Source organism: Chinchilla lanigera, unplaced genomic scaffold, assembly GCF_000276665.1.
Source record: "Chinchilla lanigera isolate Chin_1 unplaced genomic scaffold, ChiLan1.0 scaffold00051, whole genome shotgun sequence".
Classification (NCBI taxonomy): Eukaryota; Metazoa; Chordata; class Mammalia; order Rodentia; family Chinchillidae; genus Chinchilla; species Chinchilla lanigera.
Genome location: NW_004955452.1, coordinates 11814789 through 11841365, shown reverse-complemented (window position 1 = coordinate 11841365; position 26577 = coordinate 11814789). Strand labels below are relative to the sequence as shown.

The window sequence follows — 26577 nt, the reverse complement described above, 5'->3', positions numbered from 1 at the left end:
AACTAAGTATACACTGATATATGCTAACGAGACAGTAAAGTAGATTTCAATAGACATATAAGGAAGGAGTTACTTCAGACAGACGTTGGGATAAGTGAATGTTCATTTGGGAAAATAATGACCCTATCAACCTCAAAAAATGAGGCTGTGTATTCTGAAAATATATTAGATTTTGGTTTTTAATCATTTTGGGGAGGGAAGGTGGATTGCTTGGGCATAATATGATACCCTGTGTCCTTAAAGAAAAAGATTACCATATTTGATGACATAAAGTTAGTAACTCCTATAACAAAATACCATAAGCAAAATTTAAAAAGGAAAAGTCATCAGGCACTGAGAGAAAATATTAGTATTGAAATATATCATATAAAAGAGGAATCAAAATATATAAGATTAACACAGAAAACTCATAATATACAAATAGAATTTCAAAAGAGCAATCACCCAATTAAGATGCATGAAATATATGAAAATATAAAATTGCCCAATAAACATGTACAAAGAATCCCAACATGTAAAATTCTAAGTTCTCTAAATTCAAAATACCAGTGAGATTCCATTTTGGTCTAGCAGATGGGATAGTATTTCAATATTGAATATATTTTTAACATCAGAATATCTGATTCTGGTGAGAGGCAATTTAGAGAGAATATTAAAATAATACTGTTTAGTGAGGACCTAAATTGATACAATCCCTTGAGAGGATAATTTAGCAATGTTAATCAAAATCAAAACTTAAATAGATACGCTTCCATTCCTCTAACCATTGTCACTATAAGGCAACTGACACATTAACAGAAGTGTGCAAAGCCACATAAAGTAAGAGTTCCTTGCAGTTTGATGAAAAAGGGTCAATTTCTGTGAAAAATAATGAAATTGATGTGTGTGTTCATAGTTTTGTGTTAAGTAAAGAAAGAAAGTTACCTTAAATCTATGCAAAATATGATTCTACGGGGATATTATGTACCAGTACACACAGAAGAGTCTGAAAGGGCACACACCAAACCTAATACTAAGTTAAAAACTTGTGTGAAAAAGAGAGAGTTCTTTAAAATTCAGTGCATCTGCATGTCCCCTGCCTAACCCATGACTTATTTTTATAATTTTTAAAAGATAGCAGTGAATGGATTGGATTCTAAGCCAGAAAAGGGACATCAGTGGAAAAACTGGTGAAATTCTTGTACAGTCTGGAGGTTAGTTCCTTGGTTTTGTAGTTGTAATAAGTGTCATAGAAATGTAAAGAATCAACAATAGGAGAACTGATGAAAGGTATATGGGAATTCTCTTATTATCTTTGTACTTTTCTGAGACTCTAAAATTACTCCAAAATAAAACAAATGACTATCAGAACCACACAGGCTTGTTACCAGGGTACTTTTGGCTACCAGAACCTCTTTGAGAAGAATTCAGCATCATATTAATTTGCTCGGCTCTGAGAACTTAGTGTGGGTTTGTACCCGCTTCCCTGACACATACATACCACCACCACTACCATACACACACAGAGGCCTCCCTGGACTGCTGAGGTTTGCAAGGGTTAACTAAGCCAAGCCTGTCTTTAGCTGATGTCCTCAAAGTTCTGCTCTGGGCAACTGAGATGTAACTTCACCCCTGCCCCTGCTACAGCTAGCTTCTCAGAAGTTCTAGACCTCCCTTGCCCTCTGCCTTTCTTTCTTTAAACTTATACATATCTTTTTCCAACCCAAGCCCCTCTCAATCTAAAATAATAAGGATCTAGGCTCAAGAGCATGGTCTGAGTCAAAGGGAAGGATGAGTTGTACTCATGGTAACGTAGTGCTCATAACAAACAAGGTGCATAAAGTCTCCGCCCCTTTGCTAGTGGCACCAGTGGGAGGAGCTAGCCAGTGAGGATGAGGTTGCTTCCAGATGCTTCCTTCTTCCTGCAAGTCTTTCTGGTTTATGAGCTCATTCCTTGACAGGAAATCAAAGGAAGGGACCAAGCCTGGTATGATCACCTGCCCCTTGTCTCTGTCCAGGCTCCACTTCCTGGTGTTTGACACGGAAGAGGTCCATGACGTGCTGCGCATCTGGGATGGGCCTGTGGAGAGTGGAGTTCTGCTGAAGGAGCTGAGCGGCTCAGTTTTACCCAAGGACCTGCATAGCACCTTCAGCTCAGTCGTTCTGCAGTTCAGCACGGACTTCTTCACCAGCAAACAGGGCTTTGCCATCCAGTTCTCAGGTGAGCACTCACCCTCTGCCAGCCATGCTGCATGACACCAACTTCTCCGAGTCCCCTTTCCTTTGATCTCTCATGTAAAGGTATTTATTAAGCATCTGCTATATCCCTGGTTCATGGCAAATGTCTGCGCTGAGCTTACTCTGGTGGGGAAGGCAGGCAGGTTAATAAATACCTTTAACAACTGATGAGTATGTGGATGGAGAGATACAGGTTCTCATAGTCACCGTGGAGCATCAAGGAAGATGTTCCAGCACAGATGGCGTCAAAGCTCAGACCTAAAGGAGGAGTAGAAGTAATTCAAGAAAAGAAAATGTTTCAAGCAGTGAATACAATGGGATGTATTCATTCAGATTATACAATGGGATGGTGCCACTGAGTTGGGCTTTGGAGGACTGTGGACCTTTACTAAATAGGAAGAAAAAAATAGAACATCCCAGGTGCAGAGAACACATGAACAGTGTAGGAGGAGCACAGCAGGTTTGGAAGTGGAGGGCTCTGAGGGCTGAAACCTGGAGTGCATGGAGGAACAAGGGGAGATACATCAGACGGTGGTCTGGGGCACTGTGATGAGAGAGCTGATATGACATTCCACACGCTCTGGGTCTTCATTTAGTGCAGGTCTCAGCAAGGACTGGAAGCCAAACTTGAGTAATCTAAATTCGGTTAATTATATACCGCAGTAGCCAATATGGGAGAGCATGACAAAGAGCTACCCAAAATGGGCGATGCTCAAACACACCCAAGTCCCAATATTGGATAATTTCTGTGATCGGTCCTGCTTCTCGCTGGAATGTGTCATCTCATCTGCTGTGAAGTGCCTCGTGCCTCTTCCACCACTCCTCTCCCTGAGCAAGTGACTTTGCCTTCATTTCTGCTGCTGTTTATTATACAGCAGCTATCTTCACTACCATCTTCTTACTCCACTATGTGGAGGGAAGGGGAGAGGTCCTGTGGTGATTGCAAAGCAGGTCTTGTGGCACCTGTGCCATGGCTTTGCACCCCCATTCTCTCCCAGCTGGCGGATCAAGGTGAGTATGAGAACCTGTATCTCCCCTGGCAGCAACGAGTCTGTAACAGGATTGCAAATCCTACTTCTAGCTTTGTTAGGCCCCTTTCTTTGCTGTGGAGATGCACATTTAGCAGTGTCTGGAGCCAGTGAGGTTCTCCAGGATCACCTTCCACTCCACAGGTGGCCTTCTGTATCCCTGAGTTCATTACCCATGGTAATGAACCATGATTCAATGAACCATGGGTTAAGAATATTCAGAAAATAACTGAGTCTGTACTGAACACGTACAGAGTTTTTTTCTTGTCATTTTTCCCTGTCAGTAGAGTATAACAACTGTTTACATAGCATTTACCTTGTAGTAGGTATTATAAGTAATCTAGAGATGGTTTAAAGAATAAGAGAGGATGTGCTTAAGTTATATGCAAACATTATGCCATTTTATATAAGGAATTGAGCAGCCATGGGTTTTGGATCCTTGGGGGGTTGGAGGGATGTAGAGTCAGTCCCTTTTGAATACTGGAAGACAACTGCACTTACTAGCTTATCCACTTAATAGGTGTGCAGGCTTCCAGCCTAGCATTGCCCCTCTATTCTCAGAGCTCCATGGAATATTAAATGGTATCTCAAGAAAAACAAGTTTGCCCCACCAAGTAATATTGGGAGGATGCTTGGTTGACGCAGCCCGAAAGAGATTATTTATAATGTGAGGCCTCTGAGAATGCCTGATATGCAAGGCATATAAATTCAAAACATATCTGGTAGGTCATATTTGAATGTGGATGACTTTTCCTGATGCTGTCTCAGGAGACTCGCAGTGCGTGGAACAAACGTTGGACATTGCTAGATAAGCAATGGAAGGATCCCCTCTCATAAAAAGGATAGAATGCTAGAGAGCTTCTCAGGCATTCTCTGAGGACAGGAATATTATGAATAATTAAAGTCAGACTTGTATTTTCTCCGACTATGCCCAAGCTGATGGATACGGCTTAAAAGAAAACAAAAAAAAAAAGAAGTCCATTGTTGTACTGACAAATTCCCCATCAATTTGCATGATCTGACCTCCACCGTGTCCTCAGTGTGGGCACACGGGATAGAGTCCTTGGATGCCCTCCTGGGCCTGTGCTCTTTCTGGGGCTGCTTTCTCATGCATTGCCCCGCTCGCAGAAGTCCGCTTCATCCTTCAGAGTTCATCTCAGATGCCAATGCCTCATGATCTTCCTATTCAGAATAAATGGCTTCAGCCTGCAGCACCCTAGTGCGCTACTGCCATTTCTTTAGCACGTTGTCATTACCAGTCTTTCTGTTTTGCCCTGGAGCTGCACCTATTGCATCCCACTGAGTGCTGTTAGAACGTCAGGCCCTTGCTGTGGCTCCCAGACTCCCCCATAGTGTGTGTATGCAGCAGGCGCTTACTCACTGATTAGTGTGCAAATGAGCACATGAGGACATGAACACATGAATGAATGGTTTTCTCTGACACCAGAATTTCCTTAGGCAAGCTGCCCCACGCCTCACTGAAGCCCAAAGAGAGCAGAGTAGTCAAAGCTAGCTAGCCAGGACTCCAGGAAGGCTGTGACAACCTGGCCCAGTGCTCCAGGCATAACCCGGGTTTAGGAAAGGTCACCTTTCCTGTTGCTGTCATCATTTAGCAAATACCAGGACTACTCCAGGGAAGCCAGAATGGCTTACCCCATGTCAACTTTATAGTGTGTATTTGACAGGGGATTGTGCAGAAATGCCAGAGACGATTAGTGCAGGCTTGGCTTTATTAAGTAAACATGACTGTGTAACATCTAACATCCTGTCTGTACCACATGGATCCAGCCTTTCCCTGGGGCTTTGCCAAGCAGCTCAAATTCAAGAGCATTAAAGAGAGAAAATAAGAATCAAAAAAGGTGAGTGGGAAGCATAATCACAGCCATCTATTGAGTAGGCACCTCTCTCGGCTCTCCAGTATACGATCTCTTATAAGTTTTACAAAAACCTTAAAGTATGAGCAGGGTTATTAATCCATGTTGCATATATGAGCTCTGAGGCTTCTCATACAAAGTCATCTAGTTAATAAGAAGCAGGGCCTGGATCAAAACCCATGTGCCTGATTCCCAAACCTAGGCTCTTAATCATTACACTGTGTTGCCTCCCATATAAATAATCTTCCTAAGTATGGTCACAACAGGGAGCTATTTTTCTTCTAGGGAATCATTTACATGTGTACAGTGCACTGTGAAGCTAGAGATGAAAGCTAAGTCTGTCTTTAATTGGGAAGGAAGAAGATTGATTCTTATTTGACTTTATAAATAAATTCAGTATGTGTCAAATGCTGATGATTTGTTCATTCACTCGTTTGTTCAACAAATATTTACTGAACACTATTGTGTGCTGAATAGTGCTGTAAGCCCTAGGGATACAGTTGGAAGCCAAATAGCCAAAGTCTCTGCTGTCATAGAGATTGCAGATGATATACAAAAAAGACCAAAAAAAATATTGTAAATTAGCAAGGTTATTGTAGATTGTGCTGTGGAATGAACAAAACAGGATAAGGTGATTAAACTGATGGAAGGAGGTTAAAGAGTGTTAGTCACCTTTTTGTTGCTGTGATCAAATACCTGATGTATGACATCTTAAACAAGGAGAGGTTTGTTTTGGCCTACAGTCCATGATCCCCTGACCCCAGGCTTTTAGGTTGTGGAAAGCAGAAACGTTGTGGCAAAAGGGCATAGCAGAGAATAGCTGCTCACCTCACGGCAACCAGGAGACAGAGTGAAAGGGAAGGAGTCAGAGGGAAGGAGCTGGAAAGAACACATTCTCTTCAAAGGCACATCCCCATCGACCTACCTCATTCAGTTAGCCACCCCCACCAATAAACGTGCTGAGCTGTGAACTCATCAATGGATTAATCCACTTGAAGTTAGGGTCCTTGTGATCCATTCAGCTCCTCAAATACCATCAGCTTGCAACCAATCCTTCAGCACACTGAGGCTTTTAGATGGGCATTTTGAATCCCAACCATAACAATGGATGATATTGGAGTTGAAAACCAAAGCACAAAATGACATAGGAAGATCTGCAGCAAGATCATCCCAGGAAGAGGCACCACCAGGTGCAAAGGCCCTGAAGGAGGAAGGGAGAGGGAGTGAGGAAGAGGATGCTGTGCTGGAAGAGGATTCTACAAACATGGCTGGAGTATAGTGAGGCTAATGATAAAAATGAAGGGTAGGCTTTAAAACTTTATCTCAGAAAAGGAGGGCTTAAGACAGAATAGCACATACTGGAGACCGGCAAACATTTTCTGTCAAAAACTAGATTGTCCTTCAGGCTTTGTGGGCCATTTGGTCTCTCTTGTAACAACTCCTTTTTGCCATCACAGTTGAAAAGCAACCTAAACAGCATGTAAGTAAACAAGTATGTCTGTGTTCCAATAAAACTTTACTTAGAGAAACAAGCATAGATTTAGATTTAGCCATGGACCATAGTTTGCTGTATTCTATCTTTGGTAATATTAGGTATAGGTATAGATATAGTATGGTATAAGGTATTAGACACTATAATTCCACACTCATCTACACAACTCTAGGTCTTATGATGAGTGACACTGACAGGCTAGTGCTCCTCAGACTTTTCCACTGAAGTCCTGATGGCAAAAGAGAATGGGACCATCTCCCCAGGATGTCTGGAGGGTATAGCAAGCACAATATCTCTTTGAGGCATTAGTGATGCATTATTGATCCCATGGTCTCCAGCCCTCCTGCCTCTGGGGTCTACCAGTCACAGAGTATTGAACAATGATGTGCTGGAGACCAGTCCTTATTGTCACCCAGAGTAGTGAATGCAGCTGAGATTTGTTGAGGCTGCCCCAGAATTCTTTCTTTCTCTGGGATGTCATATGTCATTTCCTCTGTGGGTTTTCTACCACACATTTGTCTGTTCATTCACTCATTCATTCTGTTTCATTCCTTCCTTCTTCCATTCATTCTGTGCTTGCTTTTAAAATGCCTGCTCTGTGTTAAACTGGCTTAGATGCTAGACCACAAGCATCTCCTAAGTTTCTGAGGTTTATAAATGTTTAACTAATCTCAGCTACTTAGGTCGGTTTTTAACTCTGCTCTTCCACTTTCTACAAATATCCCATTTTTCTTTGAATGTGGTTTGGGTTTGGTGGGCCCTCGGTTATTTGCTTGCAAGAGAGAGCATGATCTTCCCCAATGTCAGCAAACTCTCTGCAGCATCACAACCACTGCTTGTTACTCTGGCAGGCCAACCCCAAATTCCTTTGCAAACCCTTTACATTGAATACATGGCGTTCGTATTTTATTATCTTGTCACTCCCTCATACAGATCATGTTCGTTAAATTATACAAAATTGCACAGCGTTGTCTGTATAACAATGCTTGTATTCTGAAATCAAATTGCATTCAATTCTGCAGTCATAACAGCACAATCATGCTTAATGCATAGTATCTTGTGACAGGGTGATGAAGGTAATGGGGAAGGCACTGGTAGGACAGTGGTGGTGACATCAGTGAGAAGAACTGGTGGACACACTGACAGTGATGCAGTGAACCAGGCACTGATGGACAGTAAGGGAGGTGAGAATAGCCGCAGTGATGACAGTGGTGGAAGGTGACAGTGGTCATGGCGGTGCTCTGGTGATGGTGGTCAGCGAGGCTGACTGGCAGACACCCAGGCAGCCTCTCTCCCTCTTGTTTTCTTGTCCCAGTATCCACAGCAACATCCTGCAATGACCCTGGAGTCCCACAGAATGGGAGCCGGAGTGGCAACAGTTGGGAAGCCGGTGACTCCACGGTGTTCCAGTGTGATCCTGGCTATGCACTGCAGGGCAGCGCCGAGATCAGCTGTGTGAAGATTGAAAACAGATTCTTCTGGCAGCCCAGCCCACCAACATGCATCGGTACAGAGCAGCTGCAGAGTGTTCTTTGCCCCCCTGGCCTCATGGCTGTGTGCCCCAGGCCCCTCTGTGCAAGGAGTAACTGTGTCTTGGGCCTTGGGCCAGGAGATTGGAACAGCTGAAAGTGGAAGGAAACCCAGTGTTTACTTTGCTTTGCATGCATATGTATAACACTCTCATATATACACTACACACACACACACACACACACACACACACACACACATACTCTCATTACGGATTCTTTACTTGCTAAAATGCTCTTGAAAACTTTCAGACCAGGAAGGTCCTCTCTGCAGCCCCAACTGTCTAGGTTGGAAAGGGGATGATGGGTCCCCTTGGTTAGTATACTCAGCAGCTTCTACTATCTGAAGCACTACAAGGGCATCCACATGCTTAGGAGCAAAGGAAAGACACTTGTTCCTTCTCTTACTCAAGGGGAGTACCGGTTACCTCTGTTTGGGTCTGTAAGATCTGCCTTAGGTCTTTAAACCTCCGCATTTCACAAATGAAGAAACAGAGTTGTAGCTTGTGAGGAACTGAGCCTGAATAATTCTGCCCCCTAGCTGCTTAGATGGGGAGAAGGTAGGAACTTGAGAAGAGAGGAAGACAGGAAAGAAAAATAGAAACATTCCAGATGCTCATTTCCCTCTGCTCTTGTTCACAGGCAAAATGATGAATGTCTTTATCTCTGCACCAGTGACGGGTCCTAGAGGAGAGGAGACCCAGTAGCCATTGAATCTTTACTGTGTGCTAGCCCCGTACCAGATGTTACTTAGATAACCAAATTTAACTTTCCCTGCAGCACTCTGAAATTAGCGCTATTCTCTCGTTTACAGTTGCAGAAGCTGAAACACAGATTTGGATATCTTGCCCTGAATGCCAGAGCTAGGATGTGGCAGAGCCAAGGTTCACACCCACATCAGTCTGAGGACAAAGCCTCACATTTTCCCACCTGCCGTGCTGGGTCCCTGCCAGAGATGGCTGTGAGGGTCTTCCCGAGACCTCCCCTGCAGTGGTTCCCAGAACTGTCCTGCACCTCTCTCTGTGCTGGCTCAATGGGAGGCACTGTCCCAGTGTCTGAGGACTGGGCTTGGTAAGCCCTGGCTCTGAGATCTGGCACCGGATGCAAGACACTGACCAAACCCTGTTCCTTAGTGGGAATAGGGGCCACCTATGTGCGTGAGGCAGGGGCAGGGTGAGAGTATAGGAACAAGACCTGGGTTCCAGAACCAACTTAATTCTTAGCTACATACTAGTCAGAAAGAGTGCAGGATATGGAAGTGGACAGCTCCGAGTTTAGTGTTCAGCCTTGCCCTTTACTCCCTTGATGGCTTTGGGAAATCTGTGTCAACTCTCTGAGCTTCGATTTCCTCATTGTGAGGGTAAATATGCTTCCCTTCTGTTATTCTGGGATGATGACACATCTAACCCTACTCTCAAGAAATAGTAACTTCCCTCCATCGCTCTTTCCTTCCTTCCCACTTCTGTTTCTTATTTATACATTTATGGGCTCACCTCCCTTCCCTGCGGCCGAATTCCTACTGGCCCAGAGGATTCTCCTAAGACCGGGGAGAGACTCAGTGGCCTCTGAGTTCCCTTCCAAATTCCCTCTTCTATGAGCCTGTGATTCTTGAGACTTGTTCTGCGGAAAAGCAGGTCCTGAGATGAGAAGGGGCAGGGAGGTGGTAAGGGCTGTACCAGGCAGTAAGCAGAGCAGAGAGGTTAACGGGCTTCCCCAGCTCACTTCTCTGTAGGGCTTTGGGACGTGTTCCTCGGGCAGCAGAATAAATGCCTCTGTTCTTCACACAAAAAGCCTAGAAATCCAAGCAACAAGCCCTTAATTTCCACCTCCTTGACAGACTACCTTATGTGGTCTAGCTGGCCTCGGTGGCCTTTCATTACAGGGGGGAAGCAAAGAACAATTATTTACTGAGCATCAGTATGTACAGGAGACACTGAGATAGACGTGGTAATTGAGATCACCATGTGAGCTTAGAGCTCAGGTTCTAGATTCTGACTTAGATTCAAATCCAACTTCACAGTGAGGAGCTTGTGTCTCACACACAAGCTACTTCACTTCTCTGTGCCTTACTTTACTTAGCCGTAAAACAGGAAATTAAGAGTCCCTGTCTCTTTGGGATGTTTTGAGGGTTCAATAAGATAAAGCAGGAATGCACTCAGGTTACCGGTTCCTAAAAACCATCGTGTATGTTAGATGTCATTGTCAGCATCCTTCTTCTTTCGTTTTAGAGATGAGGAAGTGGAGGCTTCCAGGGTATGAGGGGAGACCTCACCCCAACTCAGACTGCTAGTGAGTGTTATTGTCAGAACTTGAACCCAGGACTGTGTGACTTCCAAATCAATGCCCTTTTCACAGTTTTACCCCTCAGGACAGCTTTCCTGGCTGTCTGAAATGATTAGGGGCTGATGCTCACTCCCACTTGGACATCGTGTTTGTACCTGTCGCATCTGTCCCTGAGGTAGACCAGGAGTCCCTACTGGACCTCGGGCACAGCTGGCACAGGGTAATGGTGCTTGTTCAGGCTCCCAATCGGAAAGCAGATGCCTGGATATCTGAGGTCAGGGACCATCTGCAGGAGAGCTGTGATGGGGCAGAAGCCTGGAACCTGGCAAACTGAGGGAGCTTTGGGTTTGGCAGAAGAGTAAAGGCAGATTCAGAAATGCCCAGACTCACCCTGTCTGTGGCCAACCTGAAGGAAGAAGCCCCTGAGCTGACGATGGAGGTGGTACGGAGCCCCTGGGGAAGACCTTGCAGGCAGCTGGCACTTCTGATGGGACCTGGGCTTTCTCCTTCCCCGTCTATGCCGGCCCTTGTCTCCGGGCTGCCTGCAGCAGGGCTGCTCTAACTGGACATGGCGCCCTGCTCTATGGCCCTGGCCACACGGGCATCACTCAGCCTGTCCCTCTGCCTACCCCTGCCTCTCATGAGGGTTTGGTGGAGAAAAGTGTGAGGCCCAGGCAACTGATTGGGGCTTGGTGCTCACTCCCAGAAATACAGAGGAGTGCTACACTCCTCCAGAGCAAGCAGAGGACAGACTTGGGAGGCAGACAGTGGGCTTGAGTTTCTGAAAAGTGACTGAAAAGACTACTTCACCTTTTGGACATCAGTTTCCTCTTTTAGAATCTAGAAGAATAATCCACAGCTCGCTGTGTTGTCAATGAGACATGAATAAGAGAAGGCACAGTGGTTCCTCAGTTCATGGCTCACAAACACTTTTGTTGGCAAAAAATTTTGGTTCACAAACAGAAGCATTTGCAAATTTTTGTTTTTGTCTATGAACTCTGCATCCAGTGACAAATACAGCTGCGGCCACCTTTCCCGCATGAACATGAACATGGCCATCTTTTCCAGAATTATGGAACAAATAAAGTTCATGAACTGAGATACCACTTATCTAAAATACCATGAGTCTTGCCTGATGAGACAGATATCCAACTTAAGTGTTTCTGGTCTCAACTTGGTGCTTGTGGTGTGTTTTCCCATGGAAACAAACACCCTGCTCATGACCCCACGGGGCTCAGGGTCAGCCATGATAGTTCTCTCTGGCCTGATCTGCTCTTTTTTGAGACCCCATTAGAGGCTGACTCAGCCCTTTAAGCCTCACACAGTAAAAGCCACAGCATGAGGCAAGAGCTCAGATCTGTGAGAAGAGCGTGACTGACTACTCCTCAGTACTTGAACACCCTTTGCCCTCCCTGGGGTTTTCTGGCCACCCTTTACATGGCTATCTATCCTCCTGCATGCTCACCATTCGTTGGCTCCCCTGACAACTTTGTCGTGGCACTGTTCTGTCCACACAGAGCCATGTGCATAGTCTGAGCCATCTTTACCTGCTTATGACCCCCACAGGCTTCCCAGCTTTGCTTTATCCTCCCACACAGTACACCCACAGCTCCATGGGGGCGAGGAATGAAGGGACCTGGCTCAGGAGGTGGGGAGATGGCCTGGTAGGTCTCTTGGTGAGGAGCTTGCTGGAGCGTCCAGCCACATTGCACTCTCCACCTGCTTGAGGGGCCTGTAGTCTCAGGGGACCAAGGACTCAGTGGTTCTCAGGGATCCTAGCACCTCCATCCAGCTAATTGTGCACAATCCCTCTTGGACAGGCCTCTGGGAAAGCTGGAAGGTGTCTGCCACCCCAGCAGATGCCAGGAGCACTGACAGCAAGAGAGGCTAGCTAGGCTTGGCAGGCAAGTGGGATCATGTTTTCCACTTCTCCTGAGTGCATGGAACTTGCGGTAAACCTCCACAAAGCCTGCCTGGTATCTGGATGCAAGGCAGCAGAAGGGTACCATGTATTTCAGCTGTCTGAAGGGCAGTCTTGGCACCATATTGCCCAGCCAATACTTCAATGAAATGTTCCAGTAGTCCTTCCAGCCACCTCACAGAAAAGATATTGCCTCTATTTTACCATAGAGGAAGGACACAGGGACCTAGAGAAGTCAGATAAATTCCCTCAGACCACACAACCAGGTAGTGGCAGAGCCAGACATAAAAGAAGAATTTTATTGAGGTGAAATGCACACAGCCTAAAAATCACTCATTCTAAAGTGAACAATTCCATGGCATCTGGAACATTCATGATGGTGTGCCACCACTATGTACTTCCAAAACATTTCTATCGCTCTCAAGCTAAATTCCATCATTCTTTACTCAGCCCTAGAACCAGATTTTAACTTGGGCCTGTGAACTTTAACCCTTTCCTACATGCCTCACCACTACTCATCAAAGTGTGACCAGGGTGAAGGAGACAGACTTACCCGTGGCCACCTTTCTCCTCAGCTCCCTGCGGAGGAGACCTAACTGGACCATCAGGAGTTATCCTATCGCCGAATTACCCCGAACCCTACCCGCCAGGCAAGGAATGTGACTGGAAAGTGACTGTCTCACCAGACTACGTCATCGCCCTGGTATTTAACATGTATGTACCTTTCCCCCAGGGTGGGACACAAGGGTTCAGAGCAGCTAGGGGGTTGAGGATCTGGGTCCCTAGGTAAGTATGCATGGTCTGTAGGGAGAGCTCTCAGTTCTAAGAGAGGCAAAAGAGACATAGAGGGGGAGAGAGAGAGTTTATGAACATCTCTCTGTGCCAAGCTGATAAACACATTATCTTATGTAACCCTTATAATAATTTGTGTGTGTATGTGTGTGTGTGTGTGTGGTGCTTGGTACGGAACCCAGGATCTAGGTATGCTCAGCAAGTACTCTAGCACTGAGCTATACTCCTATTTTATTTTATTTTATTTTATTTTATTTTATTTTATTTTATTTTATTTTATTTTATTTTATTTTATTTTATTTTAAGACAGAGTTTCATTAAATTGTCCAGGCTGGGCTCAAACTCACTATCTCCTTGCCTCAGCCTCCCAAGTACTAGGATTACAGCCTGTCCCATCACACCTGGGTCCTTCTAATAATTAACACAGTAGCTGTGAAGCACCCAAGATCAGAAAGTGGGTCCTCCATGGATCCCTTGCCCTTCCCTCCTGTATTCCCCTCTGTGCTCCCCTAAACTCCACCCATCCTGCTCCCCAGCATAAGGCTAGGCTCAGGCCCCCATGTCCTTCCCTCCTCCTCCTTCCCTCTCTCTTGCAGCCCATTTCTAGGCAAGTCTGCAAAAGACCTGCCTCTGCTTCCCTCTCCCCACTCCTTACAGGGCACACAGTCACCGCCCCTTGCTTCTGCCATCCCAGTTCCACCAAAAACTCCTCTGATAAAAGGCGTCAATCAGTTCCTGCTTATCACACAAAATGGAATTTCCCAAGTCTCATCCCGTTCCACCTCTTGACCATTTTCACCATCCCTATGTTGTCTTGCCCTTGGCTTTGTGAGTTCCTCTCCCCTGCCTCTCTAGCCTCTTCTGGGGTTTCCTAGCTACCTTTCTTGCCTCTAATTCTCTGCCACACGTAGCCATAATTGCCTCTTCTTTACCTGTGTTTCTCTCCAGAGCCAGCTCACCACCGTAGCTGCAGCCTCCTGGGGAAGGGGGAGGATCTGCCCTGCTACCTGCCCTGACTTCCTTCCTTCTAAGCTGTAGGCACCCGTATCCCAGTGTTGGCCATCTCCATCTGGTGCCTCATACACTGCAAACGAAGCATGCACAGAACCAAGCCTGTGACCTCCCCAGGACAAGATCTATTCAGAATACCTGGGAGTGCCACTGTCCCCTTGGGCCCTCACTACTTCTTTTTTTGTTTTTGTTTTTGTTTTTGTTTTTGTTTTTGTTTTTGTTTTTCTCCGGTACCGGGAACCGAACTCACGACCTTGCGCTTGCTTCTCCATCATACCAGCTCCTATCTTGGTTTGAGCCACTCAAGTGACTGCTACCATCTCCTAACTGCCTTCTCTGCCCCATGTTGCTTTCCACATCAATTTCTTCTTTATCCAGCTGTCAGAAGGATCTTGTCACTCAAATGTGCAGAAATAACCACCCCATTTTCCATTTAACACCCTATAATGATAGTGCTCAGCAGTTAAAAAGAATGAGCTACTGATACATGCAACAGCGTGGATGAGTTCCCAAAATACACTGCTGAGTGAAAGAAGCCAGACACATGAAATACATAATATATGGTTCAACTTGTGTGAAGTTTTAGGATTAGCAAAGCTAATCTATGGGCAGGAGAGCTGATCAATACTGGTGTCTTAGTTACTTTTCTCTCATTGCTGAAATAAAATACCTGACACCCAAAGTTAAGGGAAGAAATGTTTATTTAGCTCACAGTTTGTAAAAGGCTCAGTCCATAATCAGCTGGCTCCAGGACAGGGTGGTGTGGCAGAAAACCATTCTTGGTGGGGAGACTGTAGCAAAGCAACAAGGGAGAGAAAGTGGGGACTGGCCTCTTTCTGTCCCTTGTATTGTATGCAGGATACCCACCCTAGGGTGGGTGTAGCACCCACACCCTTAATTCCAGCATTGGACCATAAATCAACCACAAACTCCAGATTCAGCCCCTTCTGAAAAGCCCACCCCCCCATGACTGCATGAGGCTTTGGGGAAACATCCAGACACAAACCGTAACAAGTGTCTTCTGAGACAGGAGCATAGATGGGAACTGTCTGGAGTGATGGGAATGTTCTGAGTCTTGATATACATGTTTAAAAGCAAACAAATAAATAGTTCCCTTTTTAAAAATCTTCTAATGACTCACTCTTGCCTATAAATAAGTCTGAACTTTTGAGTTTCACTGTAAAGTACCTGGCCTTTGTCCACCTCCCAGTCAGGCTCCAGCCCATTGTGAACTCCAATCAGACTGAACTCCTGGCACCTTCCGGGGTCTCCTGGGCTCTTTCATGCCTTTGTGACCTTGCCTGTGCTTCTACCTTCACCGTAACTTACTTTTCTCTCCTTTTCCAACTACTGAGAGTCTTGTCACCTCCTGAGACCAGCTAGGGCTTGACCTCCCAGAAAGCTTAATTGTTGCCTTCTGCAAGGAGCTGTGCGCTCCCACTCTGCCTTATGCAGATTTTATTAGCCACTTTGTTGTCTATATGTCCATCACTTCTGGTAGCTCCATCACTTCTGGAAGGGAGGAGTTTTATCTGACATGTCCTTCCCACCAGGCACTTGGGACAGTGCTTGGCATATTGAGGGTGTTCAGATAAGTTTTAATGAGTGAAAGAAAAATAAGGACAGAAAGAGGTCAATTAGTTAAGAAGTGATTGTGCTATAATTTGTGACAAGACAGACATATCCCGCAACCCTTCCCCAGGGGTGAGTAGAAAATAAATTGCAGGACAAGATGATCAGATCTCCCAACGGTGGTGGGGAGACCATGCAGCTGACCCAGGTGTGACAGGATACCGGGGAGGAGGCTGCACAGTTATCTCCCAGCCCCTTACCGTCTCCTTACTGGCCGAATACCCTTTGTACCTGAGATGTGTAGCCCTCTTCTCCGCCATATATCTTAGCTAAAGGGTAGAAGGACCATTTCATTCTCAGTGCAGCCAAATGGTATATCTGAGTATCCAGCTCATGGCTGGGGGTGAATGAATTTGCATCAAAAATCTGTTTTCTGCAAACTCATTTACTTGTCTTTTTATTTTCATCTTTGCACAATTGCTATCAATTGCTGTTGTCAGATCTATGCTTAAAAGTGAAATCACTGCCTCAGAGAGCAGATCTGTGTTCAAAGTTAGCAGAACTCATGATTCAAGGGGGACAACCAGGCCACAAACCCACCAGCAGATCATTAGGGCTCTGGGGCTCCATTTCTTGCCAAAGCATGGCATTTTGTGTCATTTTCACTATAGTCATTCCAATGCAGGATGAATCACATTCATGAACTGTAATACTCAATTTGCTAAACAAAGAAAGTTTTTAAGTGGATTTTCCCCCTCACTAAGAGAGAGAAACCCTTTGTCTGGGTGCTGGGAGTTGGGTGCAAGTCCTGAGAACTAAGGAGCTGGCTTGGGATGAGGAGTGAAGTTTAGGGTCGTCCTGGTAGCCAGACCCTCCTGCCTGGGAATGGCCCCTGGGCAGCTCCTTCCTCTTAGGGAGGAGGTGAAGAATAGCGTGCTATCAAAAGCGCTGATGTCAGGTAAGAAAACCTAGTTCTGGACCTGCCTTGGCTGACCCCTCAGTGCCTAGGATTGGTCCCAGCTCTCAGTTTTTGGACACTGACTCTGGAATCTGCCTCCTCTGAGCCTGCCTTCTTCACCTCCTCATCCTACAGGAAGGGCTTTATCCAACCCCCGGCAACTCCCCACCCAGCTTTCAGGTGTTAGGTGCCAAAATGGTGGGCTTGCTCTCTGGGAGCCCCCATCCTTGGGTGGAACCTAAGGCTGCAGCATGAGCCTTTGTTTGACCTTAGCGGGGTGGGGTGGGGTGTTTTTGTTCCCTAGCTTTAACTTGGAGCCTGGCTACGACTTCCTCCATATCTACGATGGACGGGACTCTCTCAGCCCTCTCATAGGAAGCTTCTATGGCTCCCAGCTCCCAGGCCGCATTGAAAGTAGCAGCAACAGCCTCTTCCTTGCCTTCCGCAGTGATGCATCTGTGAGCAATGCTGGCTTCGTGATTGACTACACAGGTAAGGGCCTCATGCCAGAGGTTACCAAGGGCAGAGCCAGCCAGGCTGGCAGAGGGGGCATTATCTTTGCGCTTCACTTCTATTTCCAAATCATGTTCCTCTTCTTCCTTTTTCTGTGAGTCACTCCTAGCTCCACCTCAGTCTCATAACCACGTTCTGTAGCTTCCTGGTCCCTCGCTTGCCTTAGTGAGGGTTCTAGGATGAGTCTCAATCTTCTCTACCCCAAATCCTCCCACTGTCCTGGGTGACTGGATGGCCATGTCTTAGTCCACTTTGTGCTTCTGTAACAAATACCTGAAGCTGGGTGCATTATAAATTAAAAAGGGTTGTTTAGCACACAATTTGTGGGCCTGAAATTCCAAGATCATGTCAGCCCATCTGTGTGGCTGTGGTGAGGGTCTCATGGTGATTGACATCACAATGCCAGGGGCCTGTGTAGGAAAGATCACCCAGCATGACAGGAGGCCAGAAAAATTTAGGAGACAGGTTCAACCTTTTCATAACAACCCACTGTAACTGGGGTCACACTGGAACAATGTTAATCCCTTCCAAGGGCAGTGGTTCCCACAACCTAACCATCTTCCAGTAGGTCCCCACTCTTAAAGTTTCCGCAACTTCACCATCACCACACTGGAGACCAAGTCTATCTCATCAACGTTTGGAAGAAACGCTCAACCCAAATTCAAATCCCATCCGATGGACAGCCTGTTGAACCCTAGGTCCTCTGTGCTTGGAGCTCTATCTCAAGAATACTTTTTGAGCATACACTCCTATTTTTTGTCATAGGCTGATCATTTTCTGATACTTCCTCATCATGTTTTCTTTTTTCCCCCCTATGTATGTATTTATTTATTTTGTAACATTGGAGATCAAATCCAGGGCTTTGCACATATTAAGCAGATCATCTACCACTGAGCTACATGCCCACCACAATCATATTTCCTTATCCTTCCAAGTGTCCTATTCGCTTACACCCATTGCACCTGTGAATTAATTCAGCCAAGCAGAATGCTATTATGCAGATATCAAAAAAGGAGCCAACAATTTTTTCTTAAAGACAGTAAATATTTTAGGTTTACCTATTACAACAGCTCTGCCATTGTAGAGCTCAAACAGCCCTACACAAAATGAAAAGGAATAGGTGTGGTCATGTGACAAAACTGACTTACAAAAACAGGCCATGGCCCTTGCCTGGCCAAGATCACAGACTGTCAGATTAACAGGCTTGAAAGTTCATGTCTACTACTCAACAGTTGTGTGCTCATGTACAAATTATTTGACCTCTCAAAACCTCCATGTCTTCATTTGTGAAGCGATGGTAGGAAAATTCTTGCCCTCTAGAAATGTTGTAAAGAGCAATGAGTCCATGCACTGAAGTCCTTGGTGTGGTGCCTGGCACATTTCAAGCTTTCTGTAATCTTCAGATATTATTAATAGTAGTGAGGGAGTTCCAGGCTCTTGGGCACTCCACTTTATTCTACTCCATTATTCTCTTTTTGACCTTTTCTTCTTTCTTAATTATCCCAGACCCCATTATCCAAATCCTAGCTCTATTTCTTGCTTGATTTGTGAGTTTGGCAAGGTATTATCTCCTGGAGCATCATCCAAAAAGAATGGGGTAATTAAAATTATGTTGCAGAAGGTTAAGAATAAAAGATACTCTGTACAGACATATTATGTAGCGATATATAGATATATATATATTAGTGTGATGCTCAGAATATACTAAACACTCTACAGATACTCTACAGATGATGAATTTTGTTATTATTATTATAATCCAAGTTCACTCACTCCTCATCAGCCTGTGTATACAAATGGGGTCACATTTCTGGTTAAAATTAAAAATTTTCTGGCTCATGGTTCCCACTTGCACAATGTAGGGCCTGGGCCACCTTTTAAAATGTCCCTTAGTGAAGTATTTCTGGCGGTGCTTGGGAGTATCTTATACAAGTTCACAAATACCTCTAATTATGAAAATAGGTAACTCTGTATGTACCAACTGCCACCACTGCCCTGGGTATTTTATATCCATCACCTCATTGAACTCTTCATAGCTATTTGTGGTCTGCTATTTGTCAACTACAGTTCAAGAAGATATAAGGTGCACAAGTGCGAGCCTGCTTTTCTTGTCATCTTCAAGGGGCTGACTTAGAGCATGGATATTTTGCTGTCCTTTCTTCCTCCAGTCACCTACCCTGCAGTCACCTTCCTGTCCCCAGACCTTCTCTGTGCACAGATATCAGGACACAGACACTGCACAATTCTAACGAAAGGCACGACCCGGTTTTACCCTTGCTGAAACCCAAGCCCAAATGGCTGAGGTCAGCCAGGAAGATTTGCACAAACATGATATTTGGAGCCACCACAAGTGCTGCCCTTGAACCCAAGCCAAGTGTTAGTAACAGCTAGAGCTGCTTCTGACTTGTCCCACCTGGGGTCTGCTGGGCGGAGACCCCCAAATTTCACCCAAGTGTCATCATTGTCGGTCTTATCCTTATAAGCTGACTTCATTTCACGTCCCTTGAGGGCAGTAAGCTACTGTGCAGAAAGTCCTTCAGCTTCCTCCTCGGTCACTTTGTTTGTGGTCACCTGGCCGTGGCCTCCTCTTGTCCAGGTCTCCTCCGCCAAAATCAAGGACCAAGAGCCACACCTCCAAGTTCTCTTCCCCATGAAGCGCCTCCCACCTTCAGTGGTCAGCCCAAAGTGGCATCTGGAGGGATCTTTCAAGTCCAAAATACAACCCAGGGAGAAGACATTCCCAGCTGAATAGTAGAAGGACAGCCCAAGGGTAGAAGGACAGCTGGTGACTGAGGAGACAGGATGGGGAGAGAAGTGCAACCTCCACCACTTAATTAAGATCAAAGTGCAAGTACCAATGGGTTCAATCAGGTAGGGGCTGCTGAGAACCTTTAGCTCCCTGCCTGCTTGCCCAGGCTGAACATTCTGATGTTAACCACCTTCTGCTGTCTCCCTGAGCCTCTGGTCTGGCAGCCCATTTGGTGGAACCCAGGAACCCCTGCATTCTCTACACTTTCCTTCTCCCTAACCAGGATCTTTGGATTTCTGGAATGGGTTACTCAGCTATCAGACCCCACAGCCTTGATGATATTCTCCTGTGCTCAGTATCTAACAGGAATGGGCTCCATTACTTGTTAACTCTGCTGCCTAAAACAACCTACCTAAGTCCTCGAGCGTCAACTTCTTTATCCATGTGGAGGGATAGTAAATGGGCCCAGCCCAGGTTCTGGGCACATACTCTGATCTACTCTCTTCCATCCCAAAGACATTTTGCTGTACTCTTATTTGGAAGGGAAGAGGATATAGATACCTCATCCTGGAGCTATCCCAGTGAAACAGTACATTTTCCTTTCTGCTTACTGAAAACATAAAGTGCAAGCATAACGTTTTGTATACATGTGTATACATATGAGTATGGGATATTTAGAACAGACATTTGTAGTGTGTATGTGTATGTCCTGTATACTTTGCCAGTCCCTGGCTGAGAATTCAGACATTCTGCTCCTGCAGGTCCATAGACCACTGCAGATGCAGACATGGCCCAGTGAGACTTGCACAGTAGGCAGGTTGACATCCTCGGGAGGTGAAGAGCCGGCCTCCTCCATCCAGGGGCCATCTTTTTTCCTTGCCTTTTAGAGAGGTCCAAGGCTCTGCTAATGCTGAGGAGATGAGTCTCCCGGGAGCTATGGCTTTGGGAATTCTGCTTTGAGGGGTGAGAGGAGCTCACAAAAGCCCCACAGAGAGAGATGTTGCTGGAGTCAGCTGGCTGAGCACCATGGAAACCAGTCTGGCCTGGGGCAGAGAGCCCAGGAGCCTTTGCCGCATCCTTCCAACTTCCCTAGTGAGAGGCAGCAGCACTTTGCTCTAATCTAAGATATTACTTTAATTCAAAAATTAAAAAAAAGAAAACCCACTCAACAAAGGGGGGAAGTAATTTATTATAAGAATGTAAGAAACAGAAGCCCACTCAAAACATCCTGAGCCAGAAAAAAGGCTTTATTATTAGAAAACAACTAACCACCAACCTAATTTAAACTAGAAAGGGTTCTATATTTTAACAGTACGTATAACAAAAACTCAGTCAAATGTAACACAAAAAGGCAAAACATTTTTAGAAACAGGAGCCCACATACAGGAAGTGTAAACACCCGAGGGGCAGAGTCAGGATGGAAAATCAGATACAGATAACAGCATCACCTATTCAGGACTTGTCCCGGTCCTGCACTTTCTGAGTATTTGCTGCGCTGTCCTCTCTGGGAGTGGATTTTCCTGGCATCTTCATTCTTCTGGAATAAGTACGGCTGCATCACTCTCGACACAGAATCACTTCCCAGTTTCTATCCTAGTTCCAAGTCCCTGAGAGGTCCTCAGAAAGACAAGAACTAATCCAAGTGTCCACTGAACAGCATCACAGGATGTGGCTTTGGCATCTGGGGCAGAAGCAGAGCGGGCATTTGTATTTGTTTGTTCATTCAGTAGTATTAACAGAGCACCTGCCATGCACCCCACTCCGATACAAATGGTGGGAACAGACGGGGGCGGGGCCAAAGCCCCTACCTCCACGGAGTTCACATCCTAGCAACAGCCAGACTGGCGCTGAAGGCCTGCCTAATTCTAAGGCAAAGAGGGTGGGTTTTTGAAGACTGCTCAGTCGTCCCCTAAAGCTGGCTGGACCAACCTCCTAGGAGCCGGTCCCGAACACAGTCATGCCAGAGGTACCTCTGTTAGACTACTGCTCTGAGGGACTTTCTGAATCCACCCTCCTGAGGAGCTTTACTCTTTAATGGAAGAAGCAAAGAGCAAAGAGAGGCTCCTCTCTTGAGGATCCAGTCACTAAGATGAATCCCAGGGAGGCTTGTTGTCTTTCTCCTGGCTAGTGGTATTGATGGAAAAGGTGAGCAAAAGAACCTTTATTCTCTTCCTGAAGATGTGCGGTGGTCTCCCTCAAGGCGGAGGCAGGCTAGGACATCCACGCAGGTGTGTGAGACCATTAGTTCCTCCAAGAGTGCTTCCTGAGCTCCCACCTCATTCACCCCCTGTGCTGCAGATTGAGTTTACAGTAGTGAGCTAAATGGTCAAGGTCCCTACCCCAGTATAACTCAAAGGTGAGTGAGAGGAACAGGTAATAAATTACGTAGACAAACAAGGCAGGAAAAGTATAAGAAGTGAGGAGAGAAAAAAGACTACTCTGAGAAATAAAAACAGTACCATTCAGAATGGTATTTTGTGAAGGACTTGCTGAGCAGGGGCCATTACACAGGACCTTGAAGTTGAGTAGGAGCCCTTGGGGCAGGATTGGGGTAGGAGAAGATGGTTGTTTCAGAGGAGGAGTTCAAAAAAAGCATGAAGAGAATCTAAAATAGCTTAGGAAAGGTCGCAGTGAATCAGCTTTTACCAGAGGGATACTAAAAAAAATAGCCGTTTTCTCTTTCAAACTCTTGGAAGAACACTGTGGGCCTGGGAGCTGTAATGAAGATTCCCACCCCAGACCCCACCCCGTCATAGGATTTCTTCTACAAATTCAAGATGGAATTCTCTTCATTTTGCCTATTTTTAAGTAATGTGTTTGTTGGAAAGCCAAATAATATACAAGCATATAGGATACATGGTAAAGCATAACATTCCCCTAGTAATACTGCCATCTCCTGTGGTTCCATTATTAATAGTTTGTTATCTCAGTACAGATATATGGTATAAATATAAAGCAATGTCAGTTCTATACCAGGGGTCAGCAAACTCTGTAAAGTGCCAGGAAGTAAATATTTGGCTCCAAATGGTCTCTGTTGCCACTGCTTATCTCTGCTGTTGAAATGCTAAAAAAAAAAAAAGAAAAAGAAAAAACTGTGTTCAAATAAAACTTTATTTACAAAGACAGACAGCCAGTGACTATGGGCAGTAGCTGTTCTATATGAATAAGATCACATTATATGTACTGATCTGTAATCTGATTTTGTGCATGTGTACATGCACATGCGTGTGCACATGCACATACATGTGTGCACGTGCATGCATGCTCACCAGTAGATCTTGGGCATCTTTCCACATCAGTATTCAGACTTATTGCTCTACAGGCTGCTTGTGGTTCAGTGGATGGCTGTCATCCACGCCTTTTAACCAGCTCCTTACTGGTTCAATGTCTGAGGTTGTGGTTTCCAACTTTTTGCTATTACAAAATTTGGAAATAGACCTTGTGTATTAGAATCAAGGAAAAGCTGGTCCTTTTAATTTTTCCATCTTAAAGGGCCTGAGTTTTATTTATTATCATCATTATGGTGCTTTAGTCATTTAGTTTTATCATTCACAGTGGTGAGCTGGTTTTGAGACTGAAAACCTGATTTTGGTCTTAATTCTACCTCTCAGTGGCTGAATGGCTTGGAAAACGCATTTACCTTCTCTGATTACTACATTCCTCATCTGTGTCCTCACCATGAGGATACCTGGCCCTGCCTGCTGCAGAGAGTATTGTGAGACACAAATGAGATAACAAATTGAAAAGTGCTTGGAAATTATAAGGTGATATTCCTGCATAAGGGACTATCATCACTGTCATTGTCCTCATTATTATTAATGTGGTAATGCTTTGGATGATAAGCTTGTCTTCCTCTGAAATGTGAGTAAATACACAATAGAGTCTGTAGTTGGAAACATTGATGTGGTTGTTCATTTTCCAAGCCCTGGCGTGTTCAGCCAAACAATTCAGCAGCCATTTATTAAGCCTATGTTATATGCCAAATACAGACAGCACCGATGCCAAGTTCTGTGCTAGTTGGTGGGGTTAGAAGAGGACTAGGTGATTGACCCTGTCCTCTGGAACAGAACCCACTGAAGAAAAATACAAAATAACATACAACTTGCTATCATTGGGGGAAGAAAAGCAGATTCCACCAGAGAGAAGGCAAAGTTGAAGAACCTTGCTCAGACATGGTAGCCCTGAAGTGTGTAGGAGCTGTCACACAGTACAGGGAGGAGAGCCTGATACTCAGTAGCATGTCCCTGGTACAGTCTGGTCTCAGCTGTGCCCAGCCACTGCCAAGCTGGGCTTGTCAGCCTCTTGACCATCAGTGATCTCAGAGCCAGGAGGACTGAGGAAGAGTGGTGATGAATGGAAGCCAGGAGCTGCTCCAGATTTCCTGATGTTGGTGAGGGAAGCTGTAGCATCCTCCAGAGATTCGGGAACTGGCTAGCACTCCCAGTCCTCAGGCAGCATCAACTACTCTCTCATCTTGTTCAGAGGGACATTTGTAACAGTAATTCACTGTTAGATACATCCACATTATGTCTGGTTGGGAAGATACTGAGGATCAATGACTCATTGGAAAAACACTGCTACTCTAATAAGCCAGCAAACACTCAATACCCAATGCAAGGCCCTTGAAACTAAAGTGGAGACTTCAACTTATCCAGGAGGTTGTGTAAATCCAGTACCGGGTACTGATGCTCAGTACTCAAGGGTGCCTACAGTGGGTAGAAGTGGCGGGGCAGCTCCACCCTCAACCAACAGCATGCAGAGGCTGAAGACAGAGAGGAAGAGAAAGAGCTGTCTCCAAAGCAGACTGTCACCATGTTTCCCAGCTGAGGATAGGGTGAGAGATGAGCAGAGGGGGCGGCCCCGCCCGAGCACTGACTTTTACCATGGTGACCCTGCCCACCAACATCAGCTTCCAGTAATCAGGGCAATAATCACTCCCCTTGGAGGTGAGAATAGGTGAGAGGGCCAGGGGGTTTGGCTCTCGTTCCTTCCTCTGTAGGTCACAGCAAGAATGTGGAGGAAAAGAGGGGAAGCTTAGGCATGGTATCCAGTCACGAATGCCTAACCAAGGTTAGAGACATTTCTGGATCTGAAGGAACTAGAACCAGCAGTCTGAAGTCTTCATGAACTTCTCATGGGAATAGGCCACTAACGATGTGTGTGTGTGTGTGTGTGTGTGTGTGTGTGTGTGTGTGTGTGTGTCTTTTTCCAGAAAACCCACGGGAGTCATGCTTTGATCCTGGCTCCATCAAGAACGGCACACGTGTGGGATCTGACCTGAAGCTGGGCTCATCCGTTACCTATTACTGCCACGGGGGCTATGAGGTCGAGGGCTCCTCTACCCTCAGCTGCATCCTGGGGCCCGATGGGAAACCAGCATGGAACAACCCACGACCAGTCTGCACAGGTTGGCAGGCAGGGGGTGGGGGGTTGCTGAGGACCAAGGAATGTGGAGCAAAAGGGCAGTCCTTGGAGTGGGGCCAGGTGAACTTGGGTTTGCTGTGAATGGGAACAGCACATAACTCACCAGGTGCTCAGGTCCTTGTCTATATCCTCTCTTCCAATCACGTAACGTCCCTATTCAGATCAATGCTCATGTCCTCACAGAAGCCACAGATGTGCCACCCCAGGGAACACTCCCTGCAGAAGGGAGCTGAAGGAGGCCCTGGGCTTGCACCAGCTCCTGGGGACATCCCTGAGGTCAGCTGGGTAAAGTCAGACCATGAAATGAACTGACTCCATGTGGACACAGGCTCACTACAGGGTCCTAGCAAGAAGGGTAGAAAAGAGCTTCAGAAGCTCCAGAGTGCAGCCCAGTGGCCCCCTTGCCTTGTGGAAGTTGGCACCAGAGATGGGAACAGGAGGTGACTGGGCCGCATGGCTCCCAGTGTGTTAGTCTAGAAGAGAAAACATACACCTCCTGTTCATGAGACCCCAACCACCAGGGTGTAACCACCAGCCATGAAGCAGCTGCCCATTTCTGGCCCCCATGCAGGCCAGAGGGGCTCATAATGTGTGTCCCAAGCTGTACCTTCAGGGAATGAACCCAGTGTTAATAGTTAGGGGCAAAGGCTGACGTGTGCCCAAGCAGGCCCTTGATAACATCAGGGGGGTTTCAGGCCAAGCCAGGGGTGGATGTCCTTGTGCAGGGCAGGGGCGGTGTCCTCAAACTCCCCTTCTCCATGCTTATAGCTGTCCACCTCAGGGCAGCCTCACCAGGACCAGAGGCTCCATCTGGGAGCAGAAGGGAGAATGGGCAGCTGACCAGAGGCCCATGAGATCACCTGGCTCTCCCTATGGCTTCTCTTTCAGCCCCCTGTGGTGGACAGTATGTGGGTTCAGATGGAGTGGTCCTGTCCCCCAACTACCCCCAGAACTACACCAGCGGACAGACCTGCTTGTATTTTGTCACTGTGCCCAAGGACTATGGTATGGGATTTTTGGTTTGGTTTGGTTTGGTTTCCTGATTCTTCCCCCTCATTCCAAATAGGCAGCTCCTTCTCAGGCTCCTCCTAGTTGTCCACTTCCATTGTGGCACCAGGCAGAGCAGCCTCCCAGGCAGGACAGCTGCATCTGATGCTCAGAAACAGGCTGCAGAATGCATTCCTGATATGAAGGGGAGGAGGACACAGCGAGGC

At 46.1% G+C, this 26577-nt stretch overlaps 1 protein-coding gene across 5 annotated transcripts in view; it reads left to right on the top strand.

The window, feature by feature from the left end:
• Positions 1-26577, top strand: part of Csmd2 (CUB and Sushi multiple domains 2) — a 579269-nt gene that overhangs the window by 433085 nt on the left and 119607 nt on the right. For all 5 annotated transcript variants that reach the window (XM_013519720.1, XM_005395117.2, XM_013519719.1 and 2 more), the window contains 6 exons: positions 1998-2200; positions 7927-8118; positions 12920-13058; positions 16982-17169; positions 25152-25346; positions 26252-26368. In XM_013519720.1, coding sequence (XP_013375174.1) covers positions 1998-2200; positions 7927-8118; positions 12920-13058; positions 16982-17169; positions 25152-25346; positions 26252-26368 — 1034 coding nt within the window. The remainder of the gene's footprint in view (positions 1-1997; positions 2201-7926; positions 8119-12919; positions 13059-16981; positions 17170-25151; positions 25347-26251; positions 26369-26577) is intronic.